Source organism: Solanum lycopersicum, chromosome 6 (genome assembly GCF_036512215.1).
Source record: "Solanum lycopersicum chromosome 6, SLM_r2.1".
In the NCBI taxonomy this organism is placed as follows: domain Eukaryota; kingdom Viridiplantae; phylum Streptophyta; class Magnoliopsida; order Solanales; family Solanaceae; genus Solanum; species Solanum lycopersicum.
This window is the reverse complement of record NC_090805.1, coordinates 632637-656867: the sequence shown is the minus strand read 5'-3', so window position 1 is coordinate 656867 and position 24231 is coordinate 632637. Positions and strand designations below refer to the sequence as shown.

At 31.6% G+C, this 24231-nt stretch overlaps 2 protein-coding genes across 2 annotated transcripts; both read left to right on the top strand.

Moving 5' to 3' along the window:
* Positions 1-5566: 5566 nt before the first annotated feature.
* LOC101254801 (RHOMBOID-like protein 1) lies at positions 5567-9928 on the top strand. Its single transcript, XM_004240316.5, has 6 exons — positions 5567-5973; positions 6067-6230; positions 6825-6988; positions 7669-7928; positions 8701-8821; positions 9503-9928. The coding sequence occupies exons 1-6, from the start codon at positions 5645-5647 to the stop codon at positions 9626-9628; spliced, it is 1164 nt and encodes a 387-aa protein (XP_004240364.1). The 5' UTR covers positions 5567-5644; the 3' UTR covers positions 9629-9928.
* A 6083-nt stretch (positions 9929-16011) lies between these two features.
* On the top strand, positions 16012-23252 carry LOC101254494 (uncharacterized). The gene is made up of 4 exons (XM_004240315.5): positions 16012-16135; positions 16767-17808; positions 21881-21997; positions 22149-23252. Exons 2-4 carry the CDS (start codon positions 16774-16776, stop codon positions 23019-23021), a joined length of 2025 nt encoding a protein of 674 aa, XP_004240363.1. The 5' UTR covers positions 16012-16135; positions 16767-16773; the 3' UTR covers positions 23022-23252.
* The last annotated feature ends 979 nt before the right edge of the window (positions 23253-24231 follow it).

Genomic DNA, 24231 nt, shown 5'->3' with positions numbered 1-24231 from the left:
ACTGGCAATAACAGGTCACTGGTGAAAAAACTATACAAAGACCGGTTCTTTGCCAAATGGTGGGCCCATATACAATGTGATGTTGACACGTGGAGGGTCAAACAGGATCAGTTGGTTTTGGTTGGTTTATACACTATCAAGTAAAAATGTTGGGTCATCAAATTTTCTTTTTTTCTCAAAACTTTTTCAAATTTATCCCTTTCATCTACAATCCGACAAAATTGGGGGGAAAAAAAAAGTCAATCTGATTTAATTATATAAAAATAATTAATTTATTTTTGTATATTATTTTAGTATATAATATACATAGTCAATGTATAGATTATGTTGATGAATATTCACATTTGGAGAAAAAATGTGTGTAATGTTTTTACCAGAGTCAATAGTCTAATATTGAAAATGACTATTTATCTCTCATTTTTTAAAATAAAGTTAAAATTAGCTTGCATATATATATATTTATTTATTTATTTATTTATTTATCTTACTTAATTGAATTATACTGAATATGAATGAATGAATGAATGAAATAGTGGAGTCTTAATAAGAGTAAGGATCGAACACCCGATTCCTATAACAAACGATTCTATGAAAAGAGGTTGAAATTATTGTTACAATTAAAAATATATGAAATTATTTCGTTATAACCTTGGACTTTAGAAGTTATTTTGCAATGCCCTTATATATAATTAATTAAAAGCTTTAAATTTATTTAGTACTAATAGACATTAAGCATAAAACTAAATGTATTATATATATAAAGATGTTGATAAAATAACGTATATATAATCAATGAAATAGTTGAAATGTCGTCAAGCTAACCTATGTACAACGAGGGAGACAGAGTACAAATTAATGGATTAACAGAGATAACATAATATTAATTATGAATTTGGAGGAATTTAATAATGTTTGTTTATAATCATAATTATATTTTGAAAAAAATTATCAAATATATAAGTAGTTAATTACGATTTTAGTACTTATAATGAATTGTGAGTTCGATAACAAGTTTACAACTCATTTTATAAGGGCAATAGAGTCATTTGAGCGAATAATTTTTTTTCTATAAAATAATTCCCTACGATAATATAGAAATTGAGAGATTATAAATAAGTGGTGACGGTTTGGATCATATGCCACGTAGGATTTCAACATAATCTGACGTGGCATCTTTTTAAAAATCTCCACCATTATTTAATTATTATTTTTTAAAAATACAGTATTGCTGACACCATTAAATCTAATCATGAATTATTAGTTTTGTTTTTAATTAATTAATAATTTTTAAAAATGTTTATTTATTTAGTTAATTGAGTTTAAATATAATTCTAATTTTGTAATAAGAGTAAAATACACTTTTAAATTTTTTAGAATGTAAATAGTTCAGAAAAAAATATTAATAATTTTTTTAAAAAAATATATAAGTTCAGTGACTAACGGAGAACGGTAGATAAATGACAGCGTTAACCTCGGGAAGTGTGCTTAACCTTGCAAAACAAAACGTTAGTAGTAATATATAGCGATGGTTACAACGTCAAATTACATATCTGTTACTTGTCGTGTAATAGAATTGTTTTTATTTTGACACGTGGATAAGAAAAAATATTTTATAAAAGTGGGAAAAAGGAGCGGGAAAAATATTTTTTTTTGTAATTCAAATAAGTTCGATTTTGTATTGATTAATTTGGATATTTTTGAATTTTTGATCGTTTATGATAAGCCGTAAAAAATAATAGTCTCAGCTTATATATTGATTTGTTCTTCAAAATGTATAACTTTCTATTGTTTATAGGCAATCAGGATTAAAATGACTCTACCTAAAGTCATAACCTATGTTGTATAGTATCGAATAGAACTTAATATTTTAAGAGTAATGAATACGGTTAAAGATACTAATTTATCAAAATTTTTAAAATTACCTACTAGCAATATATTTATTTTGTAGAGCTTAAATTATAATTTTCTTTAAATTTTTATGGATTTTTTTTATTGTTAGATCACATTTTTAAATGTAGTAGGCCAAAATGTTTCCTTGAACCTAAAACACACAAAATATAGGTTTTGATAAAAGCTAACGTAAATGGTTCAAAAGTATATGCTAATTAATTAGCTATTATTTGGAGTCAAGTACATGAAGTATTTATTATTGGAAAAATATAGAAAATTTGGCCAGAATTTATGTTATTTTGTTTTTTAAAAAATATTTTTATCTTTTTAATTTCAATATCTTTTAATTAAAAATAGAAAAAAGATAAATATTTTTTAAAATAAAAAAAAATATTATAATTTTATTAAAATTCTGGTCAATAAGATCAATATGAGAATTAGGGGCACTTACGTCTCTCAATTATTAGAGGGTCATGGACGAGTTTAATTGAATTGAGGCAGATTTATTAGGTGAGTTGAGTTAATAAATTGATATATTATATATAATGATTCATTCGGAAATTAATTAGGCTAAAATTAGTTAAAATGCATATCATAGAGTAATTACGTTCAATTTTTACTGAATTTGGACTGCTTTATTTGTTTTTTTTTTATGAGCTGAAATGAGTTAAACTGATGAATAAATAGATTAATAAATCAATGAGGTATTTGTGCTATAAAATATATTTTTTGCACTCATATCTATCGAACCAACTATATGGTATAGTCTAATATATGATGGGAAATACACGAGTTCGAAGTTAAAAGAGTAACTTTTTTCTTTCAAAACACATAAACGGCATATTAAAGTTTTATTTTATCATAAGGGTAAAGCGATTTTCTTCTGACAAATTTTTTTCAAAGATTGCTGCAGGAGCAACGTTTTTCTGAATTTTTTTTTTTCAAACGAAAATATGACTGCCTTTTATAAAATAAAAAACAGAAATTTAAAATTGAAATTGCTGTCAATGCACCGATTTGCTTTAAACCCCCCTTTTTAACCATGGCTATCACTTTAGATTTTATTTTTTATCCTTTAAAAAAAAAGGTTCTTAAGAAAATCCAAGGCGGCCATAAAACGAATTTTTTAATGAAATATTTGCAGCAATTTTCTAATTTTTTTCCCGAATAAAATCGCTTCTTGGCTAGCGATTTGTAGATTTTCTGTTAGTTTCTTAAAGAGAATTGCTGTAGCAACAATTTTCAATTTTTTTTCAAAAAAAAATATCAAGAAAAAAGCTGCAAGGGCCGTGATGTTTGTAAAGCAATTATTTTTTTGGACAAAATCGTTTCTACAATAGCGATTTTACAGATTTTTTTTAGAGTAAGGGGATCAATAATTGTCAGATGGAAATCGCTCCATCAGGAGCAATTTTTCTCTTTTGGTTAAAAAAAAATTGATACGCTGTTTATGTTTTCTGAAAAAAAAATTACCCGTTTAGCTCCGAACTCAAAAATACACTCTTACTTAGCTTTCTAATTTTTTCATATGAAACAATCACATACTTTTTTTCTTTTTATGCTGATCCAATCAAAAAATCTATAAAATAACCATCAAATAGTTTTCAGCTTAAATTTCTAATACTAACTAGTAGCTAGGATTAGAAAAGATACTAAAGTTGGTCGATTTAAAAATATATTTTTTATTTGATGTTTGGTATATGTATAGTTCAGTTATTATGTATTTTAAATTTAATTTTTTATAATTAAAGTTAACTTGTTAGATTTAATGTAAACATATCGGATATGATTAAGTATCTAAATGAACCAACCTAATTGGCAACCAATGAATTAACGGCTAACTAATTATTAAACCAAACTTGGTTTCTCTTACTTGTTAGTTCAACAAATCATATTTGCATCATTAATCCACCCTTTTAGTGTTGTGGAATATTTTAAAATTTAGTGTCAAAGACGTGATGATTACATACTTTAATAAAATAAAAAATTACTTTCATTTTTTATGTATGTATGTGTTGATTTATTTTCTCACAAACATCATAGCAAAGTTGGATATAGTTTATACATTCTTTTTTGGTTTCTATTTGATATTTATATTGGAGCTTAATTAAATCGGATTGCTTGGAAGTAAGTGTTTTTTATCAAATATTTTCATACCTATGACTCGAATATGAAACGTTTGGTTAAGAAAAATGATAGTTTCATTCACTATACGACATTTTTTTTATGGTGATATAGTTAAACACGGACCGTTTAAGGCTCATCAGTTTGTGAAACACTTCACCAGCCATATTGTCATCTGTAAAACTTCGTCTGTCTGACAGAGCTTACTAAAACGAGCATAACGTTTTACTCCAAATTCGAAATGGAGCAAACTTGGTGTATTTGGAAAGAAGAGATATTTAATTTGATAGGTCATATTAAATTAAAACTCAATCGGTAAGATCATTTGAAGTTGATCCAAGTAAAATCTCATATTGAAACTCAATCGGTAAGAAAGTTTTCAACTCAACTTTGTGATAGAAAATTCTAGGAACCTTAATTCATATCCAAAATCATTTCCACATTTAAATAATTGAACTTAACTTAACAGCTGATGCGTGACCTATAAGGACCCCTAAACGAGTCGTACAAGTCACCACAGGCCCTCTAGGGTCCCGTCCAAGTGACTCAAATCTTGATAGTCCTGGACGGTTGGGTCGTGGACCCCTAAACACGTCGTTTAGGGTACTGTGAAGGGTCCATGGTCTATTTTTGGGTGCGTGGACTTGCCTGCTAGCCCTCTTTACCCTTTTCTCGAAATTTGAGGTGTTATACGAATGATTCAAATTTTAAGAGAAGAGTTGTAGAATGATTTGGGTCTTCGCTTAGAAATTTTCAAGGTATTACAAGACTGAAAAGAAAAGGATGTCATATATAATGAGACGGATAAATATGAATTTTTTAAGTTACCTGAAATTTTGACAATTTCATGAAAAAAAATGGTGATCTCTAAAATTTGATTTATGAAAATAATTTATTTTGACTTTTGACATGAACCATATATTTTCATATCTACTTGTTTAGACTTCTCATTCCTAAATTAGTCAAGTAAAATAGATTTGAAACGAATGAGATATGAACTTTTGAAGTAATGTTGAAAATTGTGATAGCTTTTAAAAATAACAAATTTTCATAATTTGGTTCCTAAAAATTATTTATTTAGAATTATAGTTTAAAGATATATATTTTCAGGATTGATATACCAGTTATAAGCTTTGCATTAAAAATGAGTGAAATATGATTTTTTTGAAGTTTAATGAACATCGAAACCTGATTTTAGTCCTAGATGTTTGGACTAAAATAATGAAGAAAAAAAGTTTCTTATATATAATTTAAACTTTCATAGTATAACGATTAACCCCTTGTTGTGAAAGTTGAGAGAGTGTAACGGTAAAAATATATATCAGCAAGTTTCAAACTTGTAAAAAAAGATAATAACGATTAACATATTTTTTTTAAAAATCTTTGCAACTTATTAATTTGTATTGAATTATATTGCGATATGCGCGGAAAAATTAACTAGTTAATTAAACTTGAGCATTTCTCATTTCTCTTTTGTATTCTTCTTTTGGCTTACAACATGCTTTCCCTCAATTAGTGCTACATCAACCAATACACTTTTTCACATAAAAATTCCATAACCCCTCATTTCTTTCTTCTTCTTTTTTCTCTCTATTTTTGTTCTTCCGATCTTAGGAAGGCAAATATTATCATGGGAAGGAAGACTCCGTCGGGAAATTCTTCGTCGGAGTCAGACCTCGAGATAAAAGTACAACCTCGTAATATTAGCCTCGAGGAACGTGACCAGCGTCTACATTCTTATCCTCCTCAGATCCCACCACCAAATTATCAACCTTATAAAAGATGGGCCCCATGGCTAGTCCCTATAATTATTATAGTCAATATTGTACTTTTTATTTTTGTTATGTACGTTAACGATTGTCCTCATAATGGTAACAATTGTTTTGGTATCGACTTCTTTGGTCGTTATGCATTTCAAGATGTTCATGAGAACCCATTACTTGGTCCCTCTACAACAACGTAAAGTACTTGTTCGATATTTTATATCCTGATTACTATTTATTTCGAGATAAGTTATCATTTCTTTATTTTTTTTTTTGAAAATTCTTATAGGTTACAAAAATTGGGTGCTCTTGATGTGAATAAAGTAGTTGATGGAAAACAAATATGGAGGCTATTTTCTTGCATGTGGTTACATGCTGGTGTATTTCATGTTGCTGCCAATATGTTGAGCTTATTATTTGTGGGCATTCGACTTGAGCAAGAGTTTGGATTTTGTAAGTAAATGGTTCTCCTAGTTTTGTGTGATGAGTTGAATAAGTCATAATTAATTATTATAGTCTCAATTTACGTTGAAGGTGTTATTACCTAAGCAGTTAAAACGAAATTCTTTCGACTTTCTTTAAAATCGATTAAAAGTTTATATTGACTTCAGTTAAAACGAAATTCTTTTGACTATCTTTAAAATTGATTTTAAGTTTGTATTGACTTGTAGTAGTTTTCGTGTAGTTTCTAAAATATTTGAAGTGTGCGTAGTCTATATATGAATTCATGGTTGAATTTAAATATTTTGACGTATATACTTCGAACACCTTCACATAAGTTTTAACAAAAAGAGCAATAATGTAAAAGAACTTGGTTATAACAAGTTATCACATTATTTTAAATTACTAAATCATGTTTGATGTAAGTAGTTATCTCATAGTGTAACAAATGTTCACATACTATGTACATTTATTACGTACAAAGGTGAGGAGCATATTTGTCCCTTTTTTTCAGTATTATTTGATGTTTAGTGCATTTAACTTAAAAAACTCGTAATATTAAAATAATCGTAGTGGTGAAACATTGTTTTTAATATGTTTTTGTAGTGAGAATTGGTCCACTTTATGTTTTGGCTGGGGTTGGAGGGAGTTTATTATCAGCTCTATTTGTGAGGAAAAAAATTTCAGTTGGTGCTTCTGGTGCATTGTTTGGTTTACTTGGAGCTATGCTTTCTGAACTCATCACAAATTGGACATTATATGAAAACAAGGTATGGTTTAATTAAAACTCTTTTGCGTACGAATGGAGATTTAATTTATACAATGTAAAGAATTTTTTTGCACTATTTTAACCTCTAAATATATGGGATATCTTGATTTTTACATTTTGTTATAGTTTGAGATTTGTTTATAATACCCTTGTCATTAATCAAAAGGTCACATAAGCTCCAGTAAATTCAGTGTAATTATAAATCAATGTCAAAAGTAATTAAAGGGGTATATTTGGACATTTTTCTAAAAAGATTTTAATATGTGAAGTGAAATTCACCCAATTCACGTTCGGACTTGATTAAAGTCGAAAGTAAATATGAGATAATTTGTAGAGGATAAGGGTATAATTGTCAAAATATATAACATAGATACAATTACTACTAGAAAACAACAAGTCATTCTCATCATAAATCAATAGGAAATTTGTGTTGTTTATATAAAATATGATTTTTCGACTATATTCTCACCAAATCAGGTGATCACTAGAAAAACACATGATAGGAAACAAATTCTCATTGAACCAACGAGAATAACCTCTAAATATTTTCTTTTTGCTTTTCTCACTGTCTAAATCAAAATATGAGTGCGAACGTTTTCCGAAAAAAAATAGTGATTTTTTAATAGTGAATCATGGACTAAGCTAATTAATTTTTATTTTTTTTTGGTTTATCAAAAACAGTTGGCAACACTACTTACATTGCTTCTCATAATTGCATTAAATCTAGCTGTTGGAATTCTTCCTCATGTGGACAATTTTGCACATGTTGGTGGATTTGTAACTGGATTTCTTCTTGGTTGTGTCCTTTTGCTTCGTCCACAATTTGGTTGGGTTAATCTAAACAAAGCACCTCCTGGCTATTTTGTGGCTGCAAAAAAATCCAAGTACAAGATTTATCAATACATACTATTGATGTTCTCACTAGCATTTCTCTTAACTGGGTAAGTACTATTAAGTAATTTTTTCGGAAGGTTTTATGTTCGGTACTTGATATCTGTGTTGAAGCTTCGATTTGAGGGAGAAGACCTCCCTAATAGCAGAGACGTATTTTGTGGATTCACGTGAATCCATGGTCTCCTCTCTAGATTACATATAGTAGTGTTATATTTTTTTAAAAAATATTTGAATATAGAGATGTGAATCCACGTTAAAAGTAACATATAAGAATATACAATAATGATTGGGTGCACCTCTCCAAGTAAAGAAAGAAATTTAAATCTTATCTTTGTTAGTAACTTCACTCCAAGTGGTTATCAGTTATACTATTGACCTTTTTTTTTTTTTTTTGCCTTTAATCTTTCATAAATTCAAAGTGTGTAATATTGGATATTCCAAAAAAAAAAAGTAGCATGGTAAATTTTTATATAATTAAATCAAATGTGTATATTAAAATTTAAAATTAATAGTATTATATGTTGGACTTATGATTTTTAAAATTTAAGGGTTCAATGTTAAGAACGTTAAGGTCAAACTTAAATGCATCTTTTTCGTAATAGTGCACCCATCCTTCTTAAATCCTGAATATGCATCAGCCTATCAAGATCATTAGTTAAGGATGAAAGAATTTTTATTCATCTCATCAAAACCCTTGATTATGTCTAGTTACTCTTAATTGTAGTCGATAACCTGTCTTATTTTTGAAATTATAAATTTTACTTTTATAAAATGAAGAATTATCGATAGATATTTTTTGAGTGACATGATGTTTTGTAGGTTTATCCTTGGGTTAGCTCTATTGACAAATGGATGGGATGGTAATGCACATTGCTCATGGTGTCATTACTTAAGTTGTGTCCCAACCCCTCTATGGAGTTGTACTGAAGCACGTTGTGCGGTAAATCTTTCTTCCACTTTTGTTATTTTTATCTTTGAAATTTATTTTAATTTTCTCAACATTTGTATCTTTGAAATTTATTTTATTAATAAAAAAATTAATAAATATAAAGTTCAAATAAAATAATTTAAACATTATATCCACAAAGTTATTAGGTGGTAAGGTGATAGTGGCCGGTGATGGTTGTACGATATATAATGGTAGTGTGGGTGGTTGTTACACGATGATGGTTGGTGATAGTAGTTAGTGATGACTGTGATGATAAAGGTGATCGATTATAGTGGATGATGGTGATAATTGACAGAGATGATAGTAACATTAATGGTTGACAATAGTGAGCATTCTGATTATAGAGGTAACTGATGGAATAATAACTAGTAATTGGTGGGACATTGACTGTTGATATTAATGGCTATGATGATTGTTAATAACGGTTGATGATAGTCAATGTTAGTTATAAGTGATGATTGTTAGTGGCTATAAATAAGAGTGTTCGAGAATGTCATCATGGTATAAATATTTGAATAGCCTCTTAATGATATTAGAACTTTGTTCAAGATTTAAATAATTCAAATTATTCGAATCAATTAAGTAGTTAAATCATAATAAAAATAATCGTCACATTATGAGTTATTTTTATTTGTTACATGTTTTTTTATGCAACTTAATTTCTTGTTACAGACCATCCAACTTGGGAATCAATTGAACATGACTTGCACATCAAATCATAAAAATGGGACTTATATGTTGACAAATCCCAATAATACATTTGAAATTCAAATGTTATGCTCCAAACTATGCACATGATGAGATAATTCATAGTTGGGAAATTATTATTTGTGGTTAAAAGTATCAAGCAATATGTTTTATTACTCAAGAACACAAAGCTCTTCTTTTTTTTTTCTTTATATATATATATATACCAATGTTGCTTTTATCAATGTACACCACCATATGTTGTAAACCCTTTAGTTGTCAAAATATTTAGTACTTTTTTTATCACTTGTATTTGTACAATGAAACTTCTCTTCTTCTTATTCTTATTTTAAAAAAGAAAAAGGAAATGTAATTAGTATGTATTTATTCATTACTGATATTTCTGTCCAATTTATCAAATTATTTTATTTATTGACTTTCACTTTCCAAAGGCAAACTCTATTCCTTAGCAAGTGGGGAGATAGTATCAAAGAATGATACTACAAAGAAAAATTAAAGCAATACATTAACAAAGATTTTTAGCGACAATAAATATGCATTTTAGTGACAATTTTAAAAAGTGTTCACGCTTTATTACTAGTTAAAATATAAACAAATTGACAAATGCCAATATTAAGAAATGGTGTTCTTCATTAAAATCACAAAAAAAAGAAAAATAAATCCACTATAAATTCATTATTTTAATGCCAATATAAAAGAAAAAAAATACATCATTTAATAAAAGCTATTTTGTTTCAAGACTAACCGTGAATTTCATCAAATATCAAAAGTATAATAATAATCCTAGACAATCAAATTATAACAAAAACATTTCAACTATTGAATTAAAACAAAAAATTACTGAAATAACAAGTAATTAAGTATAGAGATGAACTGGGGATGATCAGAAGCTTAGACTCTATTAGAAGAAGAAAGAGATGAAACATGCATTTTTCTTCAATATGCATACACCTTCTTTCCAACTCATTTTTCCTATTAACCAAATGTTAATTGGGTTTGAATCCTATATAAAACACTCTAACATTTTACTTAGTCCAATTAATCTCATTCACCCCTTCTAACTCATAGGTCTTTATAGAGTTAGTTTGGTTCACAACAGAGTTGTTTATAAACAAGAGTGCGAATAAAATGAATCCCTCTGCTAATGGTCATTAGATCAGGTCTCTTGATAGAATAATAATGTGAAAAGTATATATCTCAAAGTAAATTAAACACAAAAATTTTCGTGAAAACCTCATTTCTCAAGGGAGCAGAAAACCACGACCTATGTCACTTGATTTCAACCCAAACTTCATATTTCACTTAAAATAGAGCGAAGCCTCATACTACAAACTCTTATAACCTAGGAATAAACTCTTAATTCGTTCCCCTTTACCGTAGCAACTCTACTAATGGAAGATAATGCTTAAACATTTTAAAAGATATTGTCATAGATTTTTCTTGTATACTACGTTTATTTTCTTAAGAATTGAACTTTTCGTCATACCTCTAATTCTTACTTAGTAGATTTTGCATGGGTCTTAATGTTATTATCCTCAATTTCTACTCCAATTCTTACAAAGAAAATTAGGTTTTTGTCTTTTTATTGAGAGGAAGTAAAACAACTCACTTTTAAATCTTGATTAATAGTAGAGATATTTTTATTTACAATATCTAAATTTTTATAATAAAATTGAATTAGTGATGATTTTAATGTCACCTTTATCTAACTATATTTTTAGGTTTTGAAGAAAAGATAGAGGAAAAAAAACTCTTTTAGAAAAATCGAGTAATAAAAATTTAATATTTTTCAATACCTTTTATGTTTTAATTTTATTGTTTATCTAAAAGAAGCTCAATATTCCTTTTTTCCCCTTTCTTTGCTATGTCTTTTCCTACTATTTCTTTTTTTAAAAAAAGTATGATAAACCCCTTAACTTTGTCATTTAGAGCTAATATACCTCCGTTAAAAAAGTGACTCATATATACCCTTGTTGTTATACAAATGACTCATATATACCTTTACCGTTACAAAAGAAGCTCACATATACTCTTGATCTAACGGAAGTTATGAAAAATAATTTTAACTTTTTTTTTATGACTTTAAATTTTTAAATTTTAATAAAACCATGTAAGGGTATATATATAATCCCTCTAACAAAGTTTAAGGTATATTTTAATCTTGGAAAAAGGGTCAAATATGCCCCTAAACTATTCGAAAAGGTTTAGATATACCCCCGTTTAAAGTTTGGTCCATTTATACCCTCGCCGTCCAACTTTTGGTCTACATATGCCCTTATGGCTGTTAGTTGGCCAACTCGAAATATCCAACTCATTTTACTATTCCTTGAATGCCAAATGCATTTTCCACGTCATTTATATGTATTATCACTTGACATTTATATTAAAGGGAAAAGGGTCAAATATGCCCTAAGCTATTCAAAAGGTCTAGATATACCCCGTTTAAAGTTTGGTCCATTTATACCCTCGCGTACAACTTTTGATTTACATATGCCCTTATGGGTGTTAGTTGGTCAACTCGAAATATCTAACTCATTTAACTTTTCTTTAAATGCCAAATGGATTTTTCACATAATTTATATATATATATATATATATATATATATATATATATATATATATATATATATATATATATATATATATTATCACTTGAAATTTATATTAAAAGAGAAAGGGGTCACTTGTGCCCTAACTATCCGACCCGATTTTAAAACACATATATGACCGTCTCTTAAATAGTTCAATTATGCCCTAATCTGACTCATATATGTGTGAATTATTCTGTTATTTACATCACCATCGCCTACTGCAGCTTGCAGTTGTGCCTATAACATTGTTGCGGTGAATTCCTCCGCTCTAGCCCTTGCCTGCCAGGTTTGCGCCTCCAGCTCTGCGTTGCGCCAAGACGCTTTTCAAACCTCAACTTCCTTTTCCTTCAGTTGTCGTGCCATTGATTCCTCGGCGGTTCCAATCAGAGCACGATAGTGTTCGCCTTTTAAATGGTTCAATTATGCCATAATCCGACCCATGTAGGGTATTTAAAAAAAGGGGCCAGGTTGTATAGATTATTTAAAAGACGGGTCGTATATGTGTTTTAAAATTAGGTCAGATAGTTAGGGGCATAAAAGACTCCTTTCTCTTTTAATATAAATGTCAAGTGATAATATACAAAAATGATGTGGAAAATTCATTTGGCATTTAAAGAAAAGTAAAATGAATTGGATATTTCGAGTTGACCAACCAACACCCATAAGGGTATATGTAGACCAAAAGTTGAAAGGTGAGGGTATAAATGGACCAAACTTTAAACGGGGGTATATGTAGACCTTTTTGAATAGTTTAGGGGCATATTTGACCCTTTTCCCTTGAATATAAATGTCAACTGATAATACATAAAAATGACGTGGAAAATCCATTTGACATTTAAATAAAAGTAAAATGAGTTAGATATTTCGAGTTGGTCAACTAACGCCCAAAAGGGCATATGTAGACCAAAAGTTGGACGGCGAGGATAAATGGACCAAACTTTAAACGGGGTATATCTAAACCTTTTCGAATAGTTTAAGGGCATATTTGACCCTTTTCCCTTTAATCTTTTCCATACAAATATTCTTTTTTTGAATTCTTTATTTATCATTATTCGAGTTTCTTATTCTTTCTTTTCTTTAATTCTTTAGTGTGAAGAAAGATTTTAAAACTATTTTTTTTCGGCTGTATTGAATTTAGTTTTTGTATGTATCAAAATGAAAAAAATGGGGGGGATCTATAGTGAATTTTACAAGAAAATTAGTGAAAACATAAATAAATTTGACCATCAAATAATAGATTAAAGTAGTCGTTAAAAAAAGTAAAAAAATACATGTGAGGGGATCAAATATACTCCATAGATTATATGTTATTTTTTTCAAAAAAATAATTTAAAATTAAATTTTTCCGACGTCTTTCGTCAAAACTCGGGATCTCCATGATGCATACTCTAATGGAAGGAAACAACTATTACGTCTTTTAAAACATTTGCAATATATATAATCAATAAGCTACTTTGTTCAATTACGTTTTTTTCTAAAAAAGAAAGAAAATTATCAACTACACCTCAATCTCATTTTCATTTCGTCGCCTTTAAGTAACTTTCTAAAATTGAATCTCAATTCAATATTTACCTCTAAAATGACTCAGATCACTGTGCCAATGATAACAAAAATAAATTTAACAAGCATATATATATATACACACACACACAACCAGCAGCATATATAAAATAAGATGCAACAAACACCAATGTCATGATATTTGTGGAAAAGAAATGAATATTAAGGCTATGATGTAAGGTGTAAGAGTGATTCTGCAATGATATACTCTTCAATTAATTTGTCTTGCTTTCGTTTTTAGTCTATTTCAATAAGCGACATGTTTAAGATTCAAACTATCTTTAGAAGGACGAGCATGTTATGGAGAATCAAGATCGTCCTTTTTAGTAAATAAAAATTAAGGGGGGGGGGGAATGTCTGATATACCCCTCAAGTTTGACAATTTAAAGCTAATATACCTCTCGTTATGAAAAATGCTCATATATACCCTTATCTTATACAATGACTCACATATACCCCTAGCTACTTATATATACTCTTCATCTAATGAAAGTGAAAAAAATAGTTTTCAATTTACAATTTTAACTCATATATACCTTTACCATCATATAGATGACATCGTTTGAGGCTTTGTGTGTGCGGAGGTGTTGATCTCCCACTGGATGGTTCGATTCATTTGGAGTATGACCTTGGGGCAATGATTTGTTGCACGACTCCATAGATAGAGTAGAGTTGATTCAGCAGCGCCTCGCGAATGCACATGGGTATATGGACTATGAGTCCCAATGGGTCCTTATCTGGAAGCTAAAACTCACGCAAAGTGTAAACGACAGGTTGTGCGACAACCTTGATTTCACCACATTATTTCATCAGTTTATTGCATCACATTGGCTAGCTTTATTGTTTGTGTAAATTGCTTATCTGTTGATTTGAAAATTCTCTGTATCCTTATTGTTTACTTTATTCACATCGTTATTATATAAATTGGCAGCACTGATGCCAGAATGAAACTTTTCTCTATGCCAGTGGAAGTGTTTCATAGTCTATTTCTTAAGTCTGATTAGTTGCTTATGCTATATTAATCTGACCTACTGAGTACATGTGAATTGTATTCCCTTTACTCTTGTTATCTTTTTTTATGTAGATCCTAGTTAAGGTGATCTTCGTAGTGCTTGATTATATCTAGTGATTTCTTCTTGTGGTCGATCCTGCTTTGTGGATCGTCATTAATCTCTATCTATCATTTACAGTCTTTAATTTCTTACAAATACTTGAGATGTATTCCATATTTTAAAAATGTATTAGATGTTCTTTATACTTATGATACTAGGTTTTGAGATTTTCCTTGTTGTGTTTCATTTCTTTCGGTTGTGGCTCGACTTTCCTTTGAAAGTCTCCTATGTATTATTTCTTTGGGTTTGCACACCAAATTACAATTCTCTGAGTGGTGTCATCATGACCTCAACTTTTAGATCGTAACAAATACATATTTTCTTTCAAATCTAAATTGTTATCATTATCACCATTTGTATGAGTAGTTTGTATTGAGATACAAAAGTTAGTATTGATTAACAAAATTCAGATAAGTAAATGAATGTTCTAATTAGCCATTATATTGTTGTTATCATGATCACTATGGTTGTGAGTTTCATAAATTAATGACTAATAAGAAAGAAGTTTAATTTACTTCTATCTCCATCGTGACATTAACCTTCAGAATTTGAGACTTCTTTAGGTTTCAACATGAATAAATTAATACGAAAAAAGTATAATAATTCTTTAACAATATAATTATAACTTATGAATATATTGTGATCAATAACACATGTTATTTTAAACAATAGTTATTCAATGTGTGCAGGCAAGTACATGAATTTCATGCACTTGATAGAAGAATCCCGTAGACACAAACTACAATCCAAAATTTTAACCTTTTTTTTCAAATTTCGAGACGTTACATTTTCACTTTATTGATGTTAGTCCATATTAAACGTTATAATTTGTTCTTATAGACCCATCTCTGTTCAAGGTTGAGGCTACTGGAGGTTCATAGTGGAATCGATGAGTTGCCAACGAATAAAATTTAATTACAGATGATTTTAATATCACCTTTATTCAGGTAAGATGATTAACGAACTATATTTTTAGATTTTGAAGAACCGATGAAGAGAAAAAAAAAACTCTTTTATAAAATTCGAGTATTAAATAATTTTTTTTTCAATACCTAATAAATCTTAATATTATTATTTTTCTAAAAAAGCACAGTATTCTCTTTTTTCCTTTTTTGCTTTTGTCTTTTCCTACTATTTCTTAAAAATTAATTACTAAATTATCTTAAATATTTTCATTTGACTAATTGACGGTTCAGATTTATCACCGCTCTCTTTTACATATTATTAAAAACCTATATAAATAGACTGAAATTTTTTCACAAAAACATAAAGGGGGTTTCACTTCAAGCCCTTGCTGAGGATTTGCTTCTCCGTTCGGTCGGCGCTCTCTTCAGGTGAGTTTTCCTTGTGTTCTTCCATAGATTTCATCGATGCCGGAATAGATTTCCGATTAGGTTTTTGATTTTTGATGAATCGCATGCTTTTTATCAGCTTTTTTTGGTTGTATGAATCTCAATTTATTTATTATTCAGTCGAATTTTGTATGTGTTGCTAAATCGAGCATCGGTTTCTGCTATCGTTTAGTTTTTGTTATGTTTATTGTTTATTTGTTAAGCAGGTGGGATTGAAATTCTAGATGTTGATGTTTGTTGCAGTTTACATTTTTTGGAGGTATTAGGGGTAGGTTTAGAGGCGAATCGAGTTATTTTTTTTCTGAATTTTGCTATGGATGGTACCTTGTTTTATTTTTTTTAATGTTTGATTTAGTTTTTTTGTATGGGTAGAGGGAGTGGTTCATTCATTAATGAGTTTAGCTAATTTGAATGGGTGTTTCTAGCTGCTTCACTCAATTCATTTCTAGTTTATGATAGACAGGGTTTTGTGACCTTTCTTGTGTTGATTTTGTGACCTCATTTCTGCTGTTTGCGCTATGCACTAGTGGCTTCGTATCGACGTTTGTCTTCTGATTATATATTAGGGATCGTACTTACCGTTTTTGACACCCTTTCATTCGGAGATACTTAGGTTCGTGATGGTGCGCGCAAAAGGCAAAACCGATGCCTCAACTAATAGATCTGGAGGTGCTCCTGTTGCTTCTGAGTCTGTTTTGACAAAAGACTCCAGCGAGATGGAGAACGACGTCGAAACTGGAGTCTTTGTGGAAACAGCAGTAACTGAGCAAACGGCGGTCACTGTTGTTGCAGAAGAAGAAAATAATGTAGCAGAAGCTGAAAATTTGGAGGAAGAAAATGATGGTGCAGAAGAAGTAGTGGAGGAAAAAAATGATGGATCAGAAGAAGAACATGATGGAGCAGAACTTGAATCTTTAGAGGGAGAACTTGCTAAGAATGAAGATTATATAGAAAATGAAGTGGCTGGAGGGGATGAAGCATGTACTGCTGATAAGAAAGCAGAAGATGCTAGTGGTAACGATGAAGGTACTAAGCAAGAAAACACCATTCAACAGGAAGGTGTTAAACAAAGTGTAGGCATGGAAAAAAATGAAAATGAAATAAATGCAAACAATAAGGAGAAAGTGGAAGGAAGTTCGAAAGAAAAAACTAAGAGATCGAGGAAAAGGAATAATAATAGAAAGAGAAAGGCCAATGGAACCCCCCAAGAGAAAGGTGAAGATAAGCAAGTTCAAAAGAAAGTAGCCTCTATTGGCAAGGGTGAGAAAGACTTGGGAAAATTAGTCTCCAAAGCTGTTGAGCCAAGCTCTAAGAAAGTGGCTTATGAAGACAAGTCTAGGGTGGCCCGTAAGGATATTGATCTTGAAGGCAAAGACAAACCCGAGTCATCAAGAAAGAAGTCTTCTGCAAAGATGAAGGCTAATAGTATGGGTATGATCTTCATATGCAACTCTGAGACTAAAAAGGATTGCTATCGTTACAAGGTTCTAGGATTGCCAGCAAACAAGAAAGAGACCGTGGAAAAAATTTACAAGGGGATGCGGCTTTTCCTATATGATATTGACTTGAAGTTGATGTATGGGATCTACAAAGCTGCAGGACGTGGTGGTTGTAACATTCAACCCAAGGCGTTCAACTCTCAATTTCCATCTCAGGTTAGCTTGTTGTGCTATCAATGTCCTCTTAATCTTCGATTGCCTTTCTCCTTTTAAAAAAATTGTTGGCGAAGGACAATGTTTTTAGTTGACATATGAGAGAAGTACCCTTTTTGTGTAGAGTTGCTAGCTTATTAATGTTTGCATGAGCACATTTAAGCTGAAGTTTCAAGCAAGGATGTTTGTCCATGGTCTAGGTCAATTTGGTTGATAAAAAGTAATTTTTGGTTATCTAAAGAACAATATCAAGTTGAAACATATCTAGTTCGATTTGTTTTTTTCTTATCTTTTTGGTCAAATAGCTTGTTTGACTAAGCTTTTAGAATTCACTTATCTAGTGTTTGAAAGTGCTTTTCGAGAAAGTATTTTTGGAATTTGTTTGGCTAATCAATATGACGGTGAGTGTTATTGAAGGCCGGCTTAAGCTTGAAGCGAGACACAAAACTTGTCTAGTTCTTCAGTGTTCGCCTCACTTGGAGCCTATTTGGCCTAGTTGTATGGAGTTCAAAATACTTTTTGAGAAACAAGCAATTTTTTGAAAGATTATATGCTATAGTATATTCATGCAAATGGTTCGAGCCTAGCTCGAGTGGTAAAAGGTGAAGGATTTGTGACTTGGGTCGCAGGTTCAAGCCCCACACCATACAAAGCGAAGCTTGGTATTTAAGTGGAGAAGGGTAGAGGGGGAGCCCATTATCAACCGAGTTGAAAAGGTTGTGATTAGTCTAAAGGGTGGGTCACATGAGGATTTCTTGGTTAGCAAAAAAAAATTCATGCAAATGATAACGAAGGAGATGTAAACAAATTCCTTTTGTGCAAATGGCCTCTTGAATGATATAATTTTATAAGTAAATTATTATATATGATTTTATGTAATTTCATTATTTTCTTCAGCTGAGGGTTTATAGAGAATAAATCCTACTCCCAAAGATAAGGGTAAGGTTTGCTTGTATATGACCTCTCCATACTCCACTTGTAATCGCTTGTGGAATCACACTTGGTATTTTATTATTTTTTATATGTAAATTCAAACATTTATAAGATGTTAAAGTAATGTAGCTATATAATTTAATAATTTTTATATATTTATATATACACATATAATATATAAATGGAAGTAATTTAGGTTGCTCAGACTTTTCAAAAGCGTTGATGTTTGTTTAAGGTCCTCCAACAAACACGTGTGTGCAACACAGTTGGAGAGTTTGAGCAACATACCAAGTGATTATATACATGATACAATTAAACTAGTTTATATGATATAGAAACTTGGTATTTTTTATTTTGTACGGTAATATATAATATCAAAATTTACAAAAGCTAATTTGGAAGTTTTAAAGCTTGGTTTGTTCGGTGTTCATTTTCGTTGGAGGATATATGCTCCTTGTATTAAAGCTTGAAACTAGGGCAATGAGGTTTGGGTGCTCTGTTTCCACAAGGTGCTACTTTAATGTAGATATTAATGAGCTCCCTCTAAGTGAGAGTGGGACTATAAATGACAAAGATATATCAATTGTTGAGGTAATGTTATGAAGTAATGTGATATTCCCAAGGATGTGGAGCTAGAACTTTTATATAAGAAGGCTCGTCATAAATCTAATAGAAGCTTAAAATTGTGGCTTTTCATTTGGATTGTAAATTTAGAATGGTTTTGTTATATATGTGTTTATATATTATATTGCATTAAATAGGGGATCAGTCATGCACACTTAAATCTTAGAGCAAGAGGAAGATGCTCTCCAAGGTGCATTAGCGAGGCGCCTAGATGTTGAGGTGTGCATGTTATCCCATTGGCTTTTTCTTGAAGAGGACAGTAATAAATAGACAATAAACTTAGTTGAAAAGTTCTATATTTCTCAATCTGCTCGATCGGTTTCACTTTAGATGATACTATTACTTTTTGAGCACACAAACTACTCTCTTTGACTACAACCTTTTCATATTGTTCAAATACTTTTTATATAATTTTAAAAAGTTATTTATACTAGGAATGTATTTTTTGATTAGCTAAATCTTGTTTTATAAGATTGAAAAATCAATGTCACATTGAGACCTAAAGTTACAAGGATTGAATCGGCTAGTGTGTGGGTGAGGGGGAGGGATTTGAATCCCCCACGTTGTGGTTAGTAGCATGTGGTTAGTACGCCCCGCCCAAACAAATGGCTCGCCAAACAATCAAAAAGGTGTGTGACTCAAGATATATGCATGAATTATACGTTAATGTGTGTTTATGTTTCACAAATATGATTTTTTTTTTGGGCATTTCTAATAATATCAATCTTTCTGTGTTTTGACATTTTTCATTTTGTAGTGTTAGCCCCGATTAGTCAACGGTCGAAATACTATTGAGACGGAATACTAATTTATTCCCATTTCTATGTACACCTTAAAGTTGTTCGTTTCTTCCTTCTGTTCAGTTTACGTTGGATTCATACAGCAGAGTTTTCTCTATCTTGTATGCATGTGATGCATACATGCCACGATAGTTGCGAAGAAACCTCTGAGGCTTGATTCTTTTGAATGCCACAGAGTTTTCAATCTTATTCTTTTGAATGCCTTTTGTAATACTTCCGTCTATTTGAAGTCCGGAGTATTTTGCTCCAAGCCTTTTTCCTTTTTCCTTGTGCCAAACTTGGCTTTGAAAAATGCAGCAGTGTAACACTGATTAAAAACAAAGTTGCCTTCTCTCTGGTACTTTAGGCCACCAATAAGATCAGTCTTGTGTCAATGCTTTGGTATAATCTTCAAGCACCTATGTCAATCAGATGAACTTTTTTTAATCAGTTATGATTCAGATGACTGATGCTTTGGCATGTGTACATCTACCGTTGCACTTTCTTTTACTGCCAAAAAGATATTACGAAGGACCCTCTATCTCTTCTCTCTTTCGTTTTCCATGTCTCTGCTGATTTGCAAGTACGAAAGAATATGGTCGATTGTGGGGGGGGGGGGGGATGGTAGCTTGGTCCTTCTCTCACTACGTGAGAAATCCTTATTCAGCTCCTCCATTGCATTTTTCATGACCGTCAACTTCATCCCAACTCTCTGCATACCTGTCCTGATAGTATCCCATGAGAGCTTATACTTTTGTCGATTTTGGCATGGTCAGTTAAAGCAATTTAAAAATCAAAATGGTCTTCTAATGTTATCTGAGGCAATATCAAAATGGTCTTCTATTGTTATCTGAGGCAATATCAAAATGATCTAAATTTATTTTTGTTGTTTTCTTAAAAACCAAATGCAAATGAGAGGCATCACTAAGCTCTATGTTCTCTTTTTGTTGTTTGCATGTTAGAGATAGCAGACTTTTTCAGGCATAGTATCTTTTATTAGCACAGATTTAAGGTCAAGATATAGTGGTTGTAAGTCATTGTCGGAGTATCTTGCACCCCTACATATGGTTTTTCTTTCTTGGAAACCCTAATGGCATGCCAAGATAAGTTGGTGGTTAACATAAGGCCAGTCTTCTCTTCTTTAACCCCCCCTCCCCCCCTCCCCCGGCAAATCTTCAGTGTCATATTGATGTCGCAGATCATCAGACAGATGTGAAGATGGCACAATAGATTTTAAATTTAATCATGTTCTTAGTGCATCAAAAGGGGACTTTTGAAGTTATCTACTACAGCTTGTGTTGCTTCATAATTTGTCCATTTGTGGGCAAATGATAGGAGAACATTTTTGTGACTCCCATCTTCTACTCAATGTTCTATTAGTGTCTTGCAACATCCTATTGCTGATGACCACGTTACTCATGACTTTTCTCCTTGAATCATAATTTACCTTCAGACTATTGTCTTTCAGCTGTGACTTCTGTGGCATCTGTGTGTGGTTGTTTGTCAGACACCTGCTTGTGGCGGGTGGCCCTCAGGTCGGGTGAGGGGTATTGTAACTGACTACTCTTGAAGAGGAAGTATGTAGATGTCTAAAATCTTGGTTTGTTTGAAAGACTTGCTCACAAACATAGATGTTTTTTTAAAAAAAATAGAATTCTATTGGCGCTTCTGTTCACACGTTGTTCAATGGGTGCGGGTTTTTATGCATAGTATTAATTCTTATTGAAAATCGATTTCAGGTCCGTTTTACTGTTCTTGAGGATTGCTTACCACTAGCAGAGGAAACTTTCAGGCAAGCGATAAAGAAAAACTATTACACCAGGAGCAAGTTCCGTTGCCAATTATCCTCTGAACAGGTACTTGCGCTTATTTGCATTAATGGATAATTTGTAAGCGTCGTCTCTTCAGTTTTCTTGTGATTGTCATTACTGACAATTTGTTTCTAATTGTTCGTCTCTTCAGTTTTCTTGTGATTCTCATTACCGACAATTTGTTTCTAATTGATAGGTGAAGGACCTGTGCAAGCTTTTCAAGACTGCGGTCAAAGGGTCCAGGTCCAATGAGACACAGCTCAGACTTGAGACCAATGTGGTACCCAAACGAGACAGAGCTAAGAGGCATGGTCTGGATGAAAGTAGACGTCCTGATCGCGCTCGACAATTTGAGCAGGTTGAAGATCGTCGGTACCGCGAGCAGGCTGAAGATCGTCGGTACCGCGAGCAGGCTGAAGATCGTTGGTACCGCGAGCAGGCTGAAGATCGTCTGTACCGTGAGCAGGTTGAAGATCGTGGGTACCGTGAACATCCTCATTTGCATGGAAGGGGCTTGAATACATCTACTTTGATTCCATTAGCCCCTCTTCGACCTTTACCACCACTTGTTCAATCTTATGCATATGACAGGACTTTGGGAAGAGATCCTTATGGACGGGACACAGTGATACCGCATAATGATTCTTACAGGCAGAGGCGATTGGTGGAACTAGCTGATCCTTATAGGCGGGACACTGTGATAGGCAATCCGGATGTTCACAGAGGACGAGCATTGTTAGAGTCACATGATCACTACAGACGGGAGGGAATTTCAGAGCCTCGTGAGTATCGTCAGCCTCTGAATTTGGAAACTAGACTCCAGGTTGCTGGTGGGATTAATGATTCATATGTGCCATACCGTGAGCGGCTATCATACCATGATCTTCCTGTTAACTCAGTGCGCTCCCAGCCCGAGTTTAACCCCCCTCCAGCTGGTTTGCGATCAGAATACCTCCATGGTGGTACATCTACTGTGTTCAGTTCTGCCAGAAGCATGCTTCCTGAGTACCCTTCATCTTCAGCGGGCCCTCTGTACAGGCACCCTCATCGACGTGAACATCGTTTTTAGGTTTACAAAAAGGTAACCATCACATGTGGTTCTGGTAATCAGAATCATGCACAGCTTAAAACTTGAGACTATCTAGAATGTTTTCAGAATCCATTGGGGTTTCTGTTTTATTTTGTTTAAACTATATTAGATATTACTTCTCCATTCTTGCTGTAAGCAAGAGATTTATGATTTGATCGAACTTTTAGATCAAACTAGTATTTCCTTTCAATGGAGACATACCTTATGTGACGGTGTTATCTGTTATTTTCAGTGTTGCTTATTGCTCTAGTATGTCGTAGGCTGGAAAACGACGAGTATGTCGTGAATGAAGCATACTGCATGGGTGTGCTTTGATTTGACTGTAGCCTTTTAAGACTCTTCTCTCCAACCCACTACACATTTCCCCTATAGTTGATGCATCACAGATTTGAGGTAATAGCCTTATTTTTCTGCTCTTATGTTAGTTATACTGGGACATATATACATGGATTTCTTTACTTAATAGAAACTCTGTGTCGAGTTAAAATCAAACAAGGAAATTGAAACGGAGAAAGTCTTACTATTATTATTGTTATCGTTGTTGTCTCTTAGTTGAAAATTCCTTTCTTCTTGTATGGTTGGCGATCTATAATTCTTCGGCATTCTTCAAATGGAAGGTTGCTTTTTTTTTTTTTCACATGCATTATTAGTAGTGTATTTAAGTTAAATTACGTTGGATTGTACACATCCTTACATGATTGATTGATAGTTTTTAATATGTATAGCATGTTTCTGATTTCTTTTTAGGTCAAGTACTATATATATATTGCATAATATATGAACTCGGTTTGGTAATTGTCATTTAGGTAACTTGATAGTGTAAAAATTTGCGTATTCCATGATTAATGTATAAAAGTATTGAGTTGTACACTTCAATTCTTTTAAGAAAATGTGTACTAGTTCTTTTTTAAATCTTCGAGGGACCTAAGTTATAAATATGTACTTGTACGTTAGTTAAGTTGGTAGTTTGGGTCCTCAAGTAGACATTGATATAATATGGGTTTTGCTTCAAGAAGAAGAGTTTTTTATTTTATAGTATGGTCCTAAAAATATGTTGACAAAAAATAATATAAAATAGTATGGTCCTAAAAATATGTTGAAACAAAAGGTAGAAAAAGGCAGTATAGCATTTTCTGCTAATTTAGGAAACCGCAATGGTCCAAATGAGAAAGTTTGATGGCCACACATG

Excerpts from the sequence above, each read along its gene's own strand:
- LOC101254801 (XM_004240316.5), top strand. The coding sequence starts at position 5,645 with ATGGGAAGGAAGACTCCGTCGGGAAATTCTTCGTCGGAGTCAGACCTC. Across the intron at positions 6,231-6,824 it reads TGAGCAAGAGTTTGGATTTT|TGAGAATTGGTCCACTTTAT; the intron begins GTAAGTAAATGG and ends ATGTTTTTGTAG. Across the intron at positions 7,929-8,700 it reads CTAGCATTTCTCTTAACTGG|GTTTATCCTTGGGTTAGCTC; the intron begins GTAAGTACTATT and ends GATGTTTTGTAG.
- LOC101254494 (XM_004240315.5), top strand. The coding sequence starts at position 16,774 with ATGGTGCGCGCAAAAGGCAAAACCGATGCCTCAACTAATAGATCTGGA. Across the intron at positions 17,809-21,880 it reads ACTCTCAATTTCCATCTCAG|GTCCGTTTTACTGTTCTTGA; the intron begins GTTAGCTTGTTG and ends AATCGATTTCAG. Across the intron at positions 21,998-22,148 it reads GCCAATTATCCTCTGAACAG|GTGAAGGACCTGTGCAAGCT; the intron begins GTACTTGCGCTT and ends TCTAATTGATAG.